The following is a 12771-nucleotide window of genomic DNA, read 5'->3' on the forward strand; positions in this document are numbered from 1 at the left end:
TAAAGGCCTGATTGGTGGAGTGCTGCAGAGATGGTTGTCCTTCTGGAAGGTTCTCCCATCTCCACAGAGGAGCTCTGTCAGAGTGACGATCAAGTTCTTGGTCACCTCCCTGACCAAGGACCTTCTCCCCCGACTGCTCAGTTTGGCCGGTCGGCCAGCTCTAGGAAGAGTCTTGGTGGTTCCAAACTTCTTCCATTTAAGAATGATGGCGGCCACTGTGTTCTTGGGGACCTTCAATGCTGCAGAAATTCTTTGGTACCCTTCCCCAGATCTGTGCCTCGACAATCCTGTCTCAGAGCTCTATGGACAATTCCTTCGACCTCATGGCTTGGTTTTGCTCTGACAACTGTGGCACCTTATATAGACGGGCGTGTGCCTTTCCAAATCATTCCCAATCAATTGAATTTACCACAAGTGGACTCCAATCAAGTTGTAGAAACATCTCAAGGATGATCAATGGAAACAGGATGCACCTGAGCTCAATTTCGTGTCTCATAGCAAAGGATCTGAATATTTACAGTTGAATTCGGAAGTTTGCATACACTTAGGTTGGAGTCATTAACTCGTTTTTCAACCACTCCACAACTTTCTTGTAAAGGAACTATAGTTTTGGCAAGTTGGTTAGGACATCTACTTTGTGCATGACACAAGTCATTTTTCCAACAATTGTTTAGACAGATTACTTCACTTATAATTCACTGCATCACAATTCCAGTGCATCAGAAGTGTACATAAACTAAGTTGACTGTGCCTTTTTAAACATCTTGGAAAATTCCAGAAAATGTAATGGCTTTAGAAGCTTCTGATAGGTTAATTGACATCATTTGAATCAATTGGAGGTGTACCTGTGGATGTATTTCAAGGCCTACGTTCGAACTCAGTGCCTCGTTGCTTGACATCATGGGAAAATCAAAAGAAATCCAAGACCTCAGAAAAATAATTGTAGACCTCCACTAGTCTGGTTCATCCTTGGGAACAATTTCCAAACGCCTGAAGGTACCATGTTCATCTGTACAAACAATAGTATGCAAGTATAAACACCATGGGACCACGCAGCCGTCATACCGCTCAGGAAGGAGACGCGTTCTGTCAAAGTGCAAATCAATCCCAGAACAACAGCAAAGGACCTTGTGAAAATGCTGGAGGAAACGGGTACGAAAGTATCTATATCCACAGTAAAACAAGTCCTATATCAACATAACCTGAAAGGCTGCTCAGCAAGGAAGAAGCCATTGCTCCAAAACCGCCATGAAAAAGCCAGACTACGGTTTGCAACTGCACATGGGGACAAAGATCGTACTTTTTGGAGAAATGTCCTCTGGTCTGATGAAACAAAAATAGAACTGTTTGGCCATAATGACCATTGTTATGTTTGGAGAAAAAAGGGGAGCTTGCAAGCTGAAGAACACCATTCCAACCGTGAAGCACGGGGGTGGCAGCATCGTGCTGTGGGGTGCTTTTCTGCAGGAGGGACTGGTGCACTTCACAAAATAGATGGCATCATGAGGAAGGAAAATGATGTGGATATATTGAAGCAACATCTCAAGACATCAGTCAGGAAGTTAAAGCTTGGTCACAAATGGGTCTTCCAAATGGACAATGACCCCAAGCATACTTCCAAAGTTGTGGCAAAATGGCTTAAGGACAACAAAGTCAAGGTATTGGAGTGGCCATCACAAAGCCCTGACATCAATCATATAGAAAATGTGTGGGCAGAACTGAAAAAGCGTGTGCGAGCAAGGAGGCCTACAAACCTGACTCAGTTACACCAGCTCTGTCAGGAGGAATGGGCCAAAATTCACCTAACTTATTGTGGGAAGCTTGTGGATGGCTACCCAAAATGTTTGACCCAAGTTAAACAATGTAAAGGCAATGCTACCAAATACTAATTGAGTGTATGTAAACTTCTGACCCACTGGGAATGTGATGAAAGAAATAAAAGCTGAAATAAATCATTGTCTCTACTAATATTCTGACATTTCACATTCTTAAAATAAAGTGGTGATCCTAACTAAAGACAGGGAACCTTTTACTAGGATCAAATGTCAGGAATTGTGAAAAACTGAGTATGTATTTGGCTAAGGTGTATGTAAACCTCCGACTTCAACTGTATGCATTTGTTTATTTTTATTTTTAAATGTGTAAACATTTCTAAAAGCCGGTTTTCACTGTCATTGTGGGGTTTTGTGTGTAGATTGCTGAGGCTGTTTTTTTCATTTAATCCATTTTAGAATAAGGCTGTAACGTAACAAAATGTTGAAAAAGTCAAGGGGTCTGAATACTTTCCGAAGCCACTGAATATAGGAGGAAAATATCTGCGTAATACAGTGGTTCTTCCTTTAAAAGTTTTGAGCTTATGCTGCGTCTGTTTGTGGTAGATGGTGGCAGGTGGTGGTAAATTGCGTCACTCTGTCATTGCACCACACTATCACCAGAGGGAGTTAGAGCGCTGATCTATCGGTAATCTAAACTGTGGCACAAGTTGACTGTCTTTTTAATATTAATGGAATAGTTTTCTGTCCTTGAGTCTCTCTCCTCTGGCACTAGAGTCCTGCATCAGGCAAAAAATGTATATAGCTGGCGGTGGTCCTGGAGTTCAGAGAGAACTTAGGTAAATACAATGGGGGAATTAAAGACTGATTTTTGAAAAATAGGCACGTGGGCTTTTGGTTTCTCTCCCTCTAAAAACATAAATAATTCTAAATAACAAACTGGCTTATTTTACCACAGTGTGAAAGACTGATAGCCCCTCTATATAAAGTTTGGGGGGGGGGTGTAGGCCTGTCGCTGGGGAGACTTCTCAGAAATTATTTTGCCTAGGTAAAGGAGAGCTGCTCACCGTTGAAAGTAACTGCATCTTCTCAAGTTCCAAAGTGCAGAGGTTCACATCCCTTTTTCGGCCCCTTGCTTCAGTCTGAATGCGATCCACCTTTTCTATTAGCGCTCAAACTGATCCCATGTGGGTGTCCGACTTATCTTGCAAGGTAGAAACTTGTTCCCTCACTCCTTGAATTGCTGCACCAACAGCACGTGTAACCACCGCCTCCACCCGGTCTAGTTGTTCAGCTAAAGTTAGCGAAATGGCGTCGCTAGCATCAGCAGTAACTTTGGTTTTCTGGCGTTTAGTTGCCATTTTGATGGGCAAACATGTATTTTTCTTGAACCCAGACATTTTCCACAGACGTTTAAACAAGAAAGTAGATAACCTGAAGAAAATGTGGAATTGTCGGCAGGAGCTTGAGTCTTCTGACCATTGCGTTTGTAGGTCACGTGACCACCTCGTGTACACGCTGTGTTTGTGGAGTCTTGAGTCGATAGGGTAACGGGCCTGCTTGCTCTGATCGAAGATGATTGCGGAGGAGCAGACGGGCTGAGAATGGAGAGGAGAAAAAACGCAAGGAAATCAAGATACAGATAACTCATCTACAGGGCTTTGACCTCTCAAACGCGGCAGAAAGCCAACGCAATATGATGCCGTCACCTTATTAATTCAGCCACTTAATTGGATAACTAGCAAGTTAAACTTGGGTCGTGTTATTCTGCGTTTCTTGCAGGAAAAATATCTAAAACTCATATCTTGCTGCGTTTTGTAAACTCTGATCTAAAATGCTTCTTATTGTAATATCTGCTTGGCATAATTTTTTTTGTTTTGTTTCAGTTGCACTTTTCCACTCATAACAATTCACGAACAGGCGTTCTATCAGCAGACAGACTCTGACTGATGTGGAGCTACTTTTCTCTGGTACTTTTCTCCATGTAGCCAGCCTACTTATCTCTGGTACTTTTCTCCATGTAGCCAGCCTACTTTTCTCTGGTACTTTTCTCCATGTAGCCAGCCTACTTTTCTCTGGTACTTTTCTCCATGTAGCCAGCGTACTTTTCTCCATGTAGCCAGCCTACTTTTCTCTGGTACTTTTCTCCATGTAGCCAGCCTACTTTTCTCTGGTACTTTTCTCCATGTAGCCAGCCTACTTTTCTCTGGTACTTTTCTCCATGTAGCCAGCCTACTTTTCTCTGGTACTTTTCTCCATGTAGCCAGCCTACTTTTCTCTGGTACTTTTCTCCATGTAGCCAGTCTACTTTTCTCTGGTACTTTTCTCCATGTAGCCAGCCTACTTTTCTCTGGTACAATGCTAGATTAACTTTAAGCAAAACATTAGGAAATGTAGCTGACTAAATTATTTCTATGATAAACATCAGAAATATGTTGGCCATGCATCGTTTTTGCCAAAAAATACCTTGCTTTTTCATTGTAAGCTCATTTACTGGTGGCTGCCGGCCAAATAGTTGTCATCTGATGAAAAATGAAGCTATTTTCTGCCGAATGTGTTGCGCTAATATATTTTCTGTGAACGAAAACTATAGTTGCACGTCCCTGATCACTATTGAAGCAAGAAACACTGTTGGCTTTCAATATAAAACGCGACCCCGGTCCATACACAGCTGGACTCACCTGCTCCTGCTTTCTCCCATTGTGCTATTTACAAACAGACGTGTGATTGTAAGCTTCGTAATGTGACTGGTGAAATAATGAACGCGATCTGCTTTATCTCCTAACATATTGCACAAGTTGACTGCAGGTATTTACTTAATGTAGGTACAAATATAACTTTTTAGTTGAAAAACTTTAAATAGTTTTGACGATATTTGAAAAGCCATCCCGTGGCCATTTCCAAATATTGCCAGGATGTCATACGCATTTGGGCTTTTCATCTAGTATGAATTCACTGCATGCTATTGAGGAACAGAATCTTCTTTTGACAACCGCTGATAATCAGATAAGGGGACGGGCTGTATCATAATTAATGAATGAATGGCGAGACACGCAAATGCGCGTTAGATGACAAATTCGCAGTATGGGTGAGCCTAGTATGTTATTTGTTGCTTACTGCATAAATGTTTACTAAACAGTACATTTTAGTAATATTTAGTAGTACACAGTATGTCATTTAGTTGTAGTAGGCAGTGTCTGAAATCTGTCTTGCTTGTCTTCATAAAATCTAATCTTTCCTGCTAAGAGCTTACACAATAAACTAAAGCTATAGAGCCGATACTCTATTTGTCATTGTTGTGTATTGGGCCTGTGGCTGAGCCTCCCTCTCTCTGTCACTGCAGGAGGCAAAGAAATGGCAGGAGAGGAAAGAGGCCCTGGAGGCCTTGGAGATGCTGGTTAAACACCCCAAACTGGATAATGGAGACTATGGAGATGTGGTTCGAGCACTCAAAAGGGTAGGCAACTCTTTGGTTAACTCTGAGTGAGTGAAGGGTACAGTATGTGTACAGTGCACTGAATAGCCACTTAAACTCTGTTTGCCTATTGTAGGTAATTGGTAAAGACACCAATGTCGTGCTGGTGTCTCTAGCTGCAAAATGCCTGGCTGGATTGGCCTCTGGTCTCAGGAAGAAGTTTGGGACGTATGCCTGCCAGGTAAATTCTCCCTTTAGACGGTGACTGAGAAACTAGAGATACTTAAGATTATTGCTTTACTGTGCAAGACTCTTCTACAATGGAAACTGTTTGCTAATCTCCAATTTTGACTGATTTGGTTATTTAAATTGTTTATTTTCCTCAAGGTGGTCCCAACTATTTTGGACAAATTTAAGGATAAGAAACCTGCTGTGGTCCAGTCCCTGCAAGAGGCCATCAATGCAGTCTTCCTGACAGTGAGTAGGCCAATTTTATTCCCACTGATGATCCTTTTGGCTCATAGCTTGCAATGCACTTTAAATCTGTGTCAATACTGTGTGAGCCTGTGTTATTGGAGAAACTGCACCAGTATCTCTTTGGCCGTGGATCTCAACACAATGTATAATTTACTGTTAATAAGGTGAAATATCTGTTTTATTTAGCAGCTCTCTCCAGTCCTTTGTATAGGCCTTGTGCTAATCAATAGTTCCTGTTTCCTTTCTATAGTTGCCATTTGAGAAGCAGATGTATGCTAGTCTAGATGGTCAATGCATGTGATTATCTGTGGGCATGTACACATATTACTGCATTTCCTTCACTTAGAATTTACTACAGCTTTTTAATGTGGATAGATGTTTAATTAGTCAAACGTAATTCAAGACTCCATTAGAGTAGCAAATCCACCCTTGATTGATGGACAGTGGTAAGAGTGAAGATATTTGCTTTTTGCATGGGTCTGAAGTTGGCCAAGGGTAATTTGTGTGATTTCCAAGATGACAAACAAGCCAGCATATCTTTCATATCACTTTATCCACAACACATTGTTGAATGGTAACATCAACAAAAAAGTCAAATAGAAAAACAGGGTAATGGCCTGGTTTGTTCTCCCCCCCCCCCCCCCCCCCCAGACCACTCTCCAGAACCTGAGCGAGGACATGCTGGCCGTGATGGACAACAAGAACCCGTCCATCAAGCAGCAGGCCTCTCTGTTCCTGGCCAGGAGTATCCGTCTCTCGACCCCCTCCACCCTGCCCAAGAGCCTGCTCAAACCCCTCTGTGCTGCCCTGATCAAGGTTGGTCTGATCTCAACCATCCTATATGCTTCTAACTGTACATGTCCACTGGGGGAAAATATTATGTGAACATGCAATGATCAGAGTTAAACTTGACAAATGTTCACAAAATAAAGGAATATTGAGGTTATTGGTTGGTCGGGTGAAGTATTATACAACCCAACATAGGGCTGGGCAATATGGCCCAAATATCATATCTCTATATATATATATATATATATATATATATATTTTTTTTTTTAAGGTATTTGATGTTTTTGAATAATACAAGTTCTAAATTTGCTTTGAGTAGTTTGTGACCCTAGGGTGGCAACGCATACATTCTAAGTGGTTTCAATGGGTCTTTCTACATTGTGATTGTTTTATACTGTTCAATTAAACTCCAACCAAAAATAATTTATCAATTTCTGCATTTCCTGCACTCATTTGAGATGATTTCCACACTGCCACGTAGGACTGCATGATATGGGCAAACAATATAGGCCTTATTTTTAGAAACACTTGGGTGAATTGTTGGAATCATGGAAATGGAATGATTATTACTTTGAATACAGTGTTTGACATGACAATGAATGAAAATGCCATGGAGGAGTTATTGTGACAGGGTACAAACCTAGGTGAGCCTATAATCTTTGGCTACATTCAATGTTTTCTCTTAGCTACTTCATGTAGGTAACATATTCATGCTTCGCGTATTCCTCTTTGATTTAGAAGATACTGTTGCACAAACATGCAGATTTAGGTCTACACCATCACTGGTATTATCAGGCTGTATAGCTAATTACGTTTGCTCAGACTCAGTACGTTTATTAGCTAGCTAGCAATTAGCATTAGTGGCTAACACAATTTAGGTCCAACTTGCTAAGAAAAGACATACTAGCTGTTTGCAGATGTAAGAAACACAAACTAATAGTGTAATTATAGAACGCTAGTGGATTTATATTAAGAAGCAAAGTGAATAAAGCATCATTGTCATCAACATTGTTGCATGTGCTTCATTGACCATGCAGACTGAACACAAGTGTCTCGTTGTTGAGGAACAACAAATGCGCTCCTTGAGTGATGGGGCGGGGCTAGGTCTGTGTGGAAAGCGGCATGGTGGGAGCGGAGAGAGAGAGATGACTCGAGTAGTGAAGTAAACTATAAAAATGGACGTTACACACGGCGTATCCCATTTTAACAAACCAATCATTCAAATACCGTTATAGAAGGTAAAGTAAAAACCCAAACCAGTCAGTGCATCAATACCGGTATATGGTAAAATACTTATTTTACACTTATTTCTATAAATCCCCATTTGAATATGGATATGGCTCTGTCTGAATGTATGACATATTGTTGGTTGTTTCTTCTTCATGGCAGCAAGTGAATGACCCTGCCCCAGAGGTGAGAGATGCTGCGTTCGAGGCTCTAGGCACGGCCATGAAGGTGGCGGGAGAGAAGGCTGTTAACCCCTTCCTGGCAGACCTCGACAAACTCAAGCTTGGCAAGGTGAGGGGGGGGTGTGTGTGTATACACTACCGTTCAAAAGTTTAGGGTCACTTTGAAATTTCCTTGTTTTCGAAAGAAAAGCAATTTTGTTGTCCATTTTAAAATAACATCAAATTGATCAGAAATACAGTGTAGACATTGTTAATGTCTATTGTAGCTGGAAACGGCAGATTCTTAATGGAATATCTACATAGGCGTACAGAGGCCCATTATCAGCAACCATCAGTCCTGTGTTCCAATGGCACGTTGTGTTTGCTAAACCAAGTTTATCATTTTAAAAGGCTAATTGATCATTAGAAAACTATTTTGCAATTATGTTAGCACAGCTGAAAACTGTTGTGCTCATTAAAGAAGCAATAAAACTGGCCTTCTTGAGACTAGTTGAGTATCTGGAGCATCAGCAATTGTGGGTTCGATTACATTTTAGTCATTTAGCAGACGCTCTTATCCAGAGCGACTTACAGGAGCAATTTGGGTTAAGTGCCTTGCTCAAGGGCACATCGACAGATTTTTCACCTAGTCGCCTTGGGGATTAGAACCAGCGACGTGTCAGTAACCGAAAGAACGCTCTTAACCACTAAGCTACCTGCCGCCCCCGATTACAGACTCAAAATGGCCAGAAACAAATAACTTTCTTCTGAAACTCGTCAGTCTATTCTTGTTCTGAGAAATTGCCAAGAAACTGAAGATCTCATACAACGCGGTGTACTACTCCCTTCACAGAACAGTGCAAACTGTCTCTAACCAGAATAGGAAGAGGAGTGGGAGGCCCCGGTGCACAACTGAGCAAGAGGACAAATACATTAGTGTCTAGTTTGAGAAACCGATGCCTCACAGGTCCTCAACTGGCAGCTTCATTAAATAGTACCCGCAAAACACCAGTCTCAACGTCAACAGTGAAGAGGCGACTCCGGGACAGACGAATTGAAGTTTGAGGTGGTCGGATCACAAAGAAGAACATTTGTGAGATGCAGACTAAATGAAAAGATGCTGGAGGTGCTTTGGAGGTGTTCAAGTGGGAGATTTGTACAGGGTAAAAGGGATCTTGAAGGAAGGCTCTCACTCCATTTTGCAACGCCATGCCATACCCTGTGGACGGCGCTTGATTGGAGCCAATTTCCTCCTACAACAGGGCAATGACCCAAAGCACAGCTCCAAACTATGCAATAACTATTTAGGGAAGAAGCAGTCTGCTGGTATTCTGTCTATAATGGAGTGGCCAACACAGTCACTGGATCTCAACCCTATTGAGCTGTTGTGGGAGCAGCTTGACCATATGGTATGTAAGAAGTACCCATCAATCCAATCCAACTTGTGGGAGGTGCTTCAGGAAGCATGGGGTGAAATCTCTTCATACCTCAACAAATTAACAACTAGAATGACAAAGGTCTTCAAGGCTGTAATTGCTGCAAATGGAGGATTCTTTGACGAAAGCAAAGTTTGAAGGACACAATTATTATTTAAATAAAAAATCATTATTTCTAACCTTGTCAATGACTACATTTCTTATGCATTTTGCTATATTTCTTATTCAAACTCATTTAATGGATAACAAGGACATTTTTAAGTGACCCCAAACTTTTGAACGGTTGTGTGTGTGTGTGTGTGTGTGTGTGTGTATATATATATATTACATTACACAGTGAGTGAAAAAAGTATTTGATCCCCTGCTGATTTTGTACGTTTGACCACTGACAAAGAAATGATCCGTCTATAATTTTAATGGTAGGTTTATTTGAACAGTGAGAGACAGAATAACAACAAAAAAATCCAGAAAAACGCATGTCAAAAATGTTATAAATTGATTTGCATTTTAATGAGGGAAATAAGTATTTGACCCCCTCTCAATCAGAAAGATTTCTGGCTCGCAGGTGTCTTTAATACAGGTAACGAGATGAGATTAGGAGCACACTCTTAAAGGGAGTGCTCCTAATCTCAGCTTGTTACCTGTATAAAAGACACCTGTCCACAGAAGTAATCAATCAATCAGATTCCAAACTCTCCACCAAGGCCAAAGAGCTCTCCAAGGATCTCAGGGACAAGATTGTAGACCTACACAGGCTGAAATGGGCTACAAGACCATCGCCAAGCAGCTTGGTGAGAAGGTGACAACAGTTGGTGCGACTATTCGCAAATGGAAGAAACACAAAATAACTGTCAATCTCCCTCGGCCTGGGGCTCCATGCGAGATCTCACCTCGTGGAGTTGCAATGATCATGAGAACGGTGAGGAATCAGCCCAGAACTACACGGGAGGATCTTGTCAATGATCTCAAGGCAGCTGGGACCATAGTCACCAAGAAAACAATTGGTAACACACTATGCCGTGAAGGACTGAAATCCTGCAGCGCCCGCAAGGTCCCCTGCTCAAGAAAGCACATATACATGCCCGTCTGAAGTTTGCCAATGAACATCTGAATGATTCAGAGGAGAACTGGATGAAAGTGTTGTGGTCAGATGAGACCAAAATGGAGCTCTTTGGCATCAACTCAACTCGCTGTGTTTGGAGGAGGAATGCTGCCTATGACCCCAAGAACACCATCCCCACCGTCAAACATGGAGGTGGAAACATTATGTTTTGGGGGTGTTTTTCTGCTAAGGGGACAGGACAACATCACCTCATCAAAGGGACCATGGGCGGGGCCATGTACCATCAAATCTTGGGTGAGAACCTCCTTCCCTCAGCCAGGGCATTGAAAATGGGTTGTGGATGGGTATTCCAGCATGACAATGACCCAAATCACACGGCCAAGGCAACAAAGGAGTGGCTCAAGAAGAAGCACATTAAGGTCCTGGAGTGGCCAGCCAGTCTCCAGACCTTAATCCCATAGAAAATCTGCGGAGGGAGCTTAAGGTTCGATTTGCCAAACGTCAGGCATGAAACCTTAATGACTTGGAAAAGATCTGCAGAGGAGTGGGACAAAATCCCTCCTGAGATGTGTGCAAACCTGGTGACCAACTACAAGAAACGTCTGACTTCTGTGATTGCCAACAAGGGTTTTGCCACCAAGTACTAAGTCATGTTTTGCAAAGGGGTCAAATACTTATTTCCCTCATTTAAAATGCAAATCAATATATAAAATTTTTGACATGCGTTTTTCTTGATTTTTTTGTTGTTATTCTGTCTCTCACTGTTCAAATAAACCTACCATTAAAATTATAGACTGATCATGTCTTTGTCAGTGGGCAAACGTACAAAATCAGCAGGGGATCAAATACTTTTTTCTCTCACTGTATATATATATATATATATGCTGGCTCTGGAAAAAATGTAGAGACCACTGCACATTTTTCCTAAATCAGCATCTCTACATGTATGACTTCCATTCCAGTGTCTGTTGAATTCCAACACAGGCACACCTCATTCTACTGAATTAGGTACTGATTAGGTGATCACCTGAACCAAATGTTATTTAACGAGGAAAATAATAAAAACCACTGCTGTGGTCATCACTATCCTCTTGCAATAGGACCAGCTGGATGGCAAAAACAGTGCTAATAGTACCTCAAATGGAATATTAATCAAAAAATAACTATTGACCATGCCAAAATAGTTGAAAAGGAAAGTTTTGAGGTAGGAAAAGAAGGGTTCAATTCTGGCTTTACTGGCAGAGGGATACAGTGAGCGTCAGGTTGCTTCCATCCTTAAAATTTCAAAGACGGCGGTTCATAAGAACAAGGTCAAGCAGCAGACATTGGGGACAGCAAAGCTACAGACCGGCAGAGGGCGAAAACGACTACTCACTGGGATGACCGCCAACTCATTCGAATGTTGCTCAACAACCGTAGGATGACATCAAGTGACCTACAAAAATAATGGCAGCTTTGCCCAACACCTGGTCGTCTAATGGTTAGACGGAGACCTGGAGAGGCCTACAAGCCACAGTGTCTCGCACCCACTGAGGTTGGTGGAGGATCGATGAATTTGATGAATTTTTTCCAGAGCTGCGTGTGTGTGTGTGTATAATTTATATATATATACACTCACACAGTGGCTTCGGAAAGTGTTCAGACCCCTTGACTTTTTCCACATTTTAGTTACGTTACAGCCTTATTCTAAAATTGATTAAATTCTTTTTTCCCTCATCAATCTACACACATTACCCCATAATGACAAAGCAAAAACAGGTTTTTAGAAATGTTTGCAAATGTATTACAAATAAAAAATGGAAATATCACATTTACATAAGTATTCAGACCCTTTACTCAGTACTTTGTTGAAGCACCTTTGGCAGCGATTACAGTCGCGAGTGTTCTTGGGTATCACGCTACAAGCATGGCACACCTGTATTTGGTGAGATTCTCCCATTGTTCTCTGCAGATCCTCTCAAGCTCTGTCAGGTTGGATGGGGAGCGTCGCTGCACAGCTATTTTACAGGTCTCTCCAGAGATGTTTGATCGGGTTCAAGTCCGGGCTCTGTCTGGGCCACTCAAGGACATTCAGAGACTTGTCCCGAAGCCACTCCTGTATTGTCCTGGCTGTGTGCTTAGGGCTGTTGTCCTGTTGGAAGGTGAACCTTTGCCCCAGTCTGATGTCCTGAGCACTCTGGAGCAGGTTTTCATCAAGGATCTCTCTGTACTTTTCTCCATTCATCTTTGCCTCGATCCTGACTAGTCTCTCAGTCCCTGCAGCTGAAAAACATCCCCACAGCATGATGCTGCCACCACCGTGCTTCACGGTAGGGATGGTGCCAGGTTTCCTCCAGACGTGATGCTTGGCATTCAGGCCAAAGAGTTGAATCTTGTTTTCATCAGATCAGATAATCTTGTTTCTCATGGTCTGAGAGTCTAGGTGCCTTTT

The 12771-nt window shown here is 42.0% G+C and overlaps 1 protein-coding gene across 1 annotated transcript in view; it reads left to right on the top strand.

The window, feature by feature from the left end:
* The window catches only part of LOC311111263 (cytoskeleton-associated protein 5-like), a gene marked incomplete at its 3' end in the record, with an annotated part of 68493 nt that overhangs the window by 7542 nt on the left and 48180 nt on the right, over positions 1 to 12771 (top strand). The window contains exons 7-11 of the mRNA XM_084153977.1: positions 5116 to 5229; positions 5324 to 5428; positions 5575 to 5664; positions 6316 to 6480; positions 7843 to 7971. Coding sequence (XP_084010103.1) covers positions 5116 to 5229; positions 5324 to 5428; positions 5575 to 5664; positions 6316 to 6480; positions 7843 to 7971 — 603 coding nt within the window. The remainder of the gene's footprint in view (positions 1 to 5115; positions 5230 to 5323; positions 5429 to 5574; positions 5665 to 6315; positions 6481 to 7842; positions 7972 to 12771) is intronic.

This window comes from Coregonus lavaretus (assembly GCF_964263955.1).
Source record: "Coregonus lavaretus genome assembly, chromosome: 37".
In the NCBI taxonomy this organism is placed as follows: Eukaryota; Metazoa; Chordata; class Actinopteri; order Salmoniformes; family Salmonidae; genus Coregonus; species Coregonus lavaretus.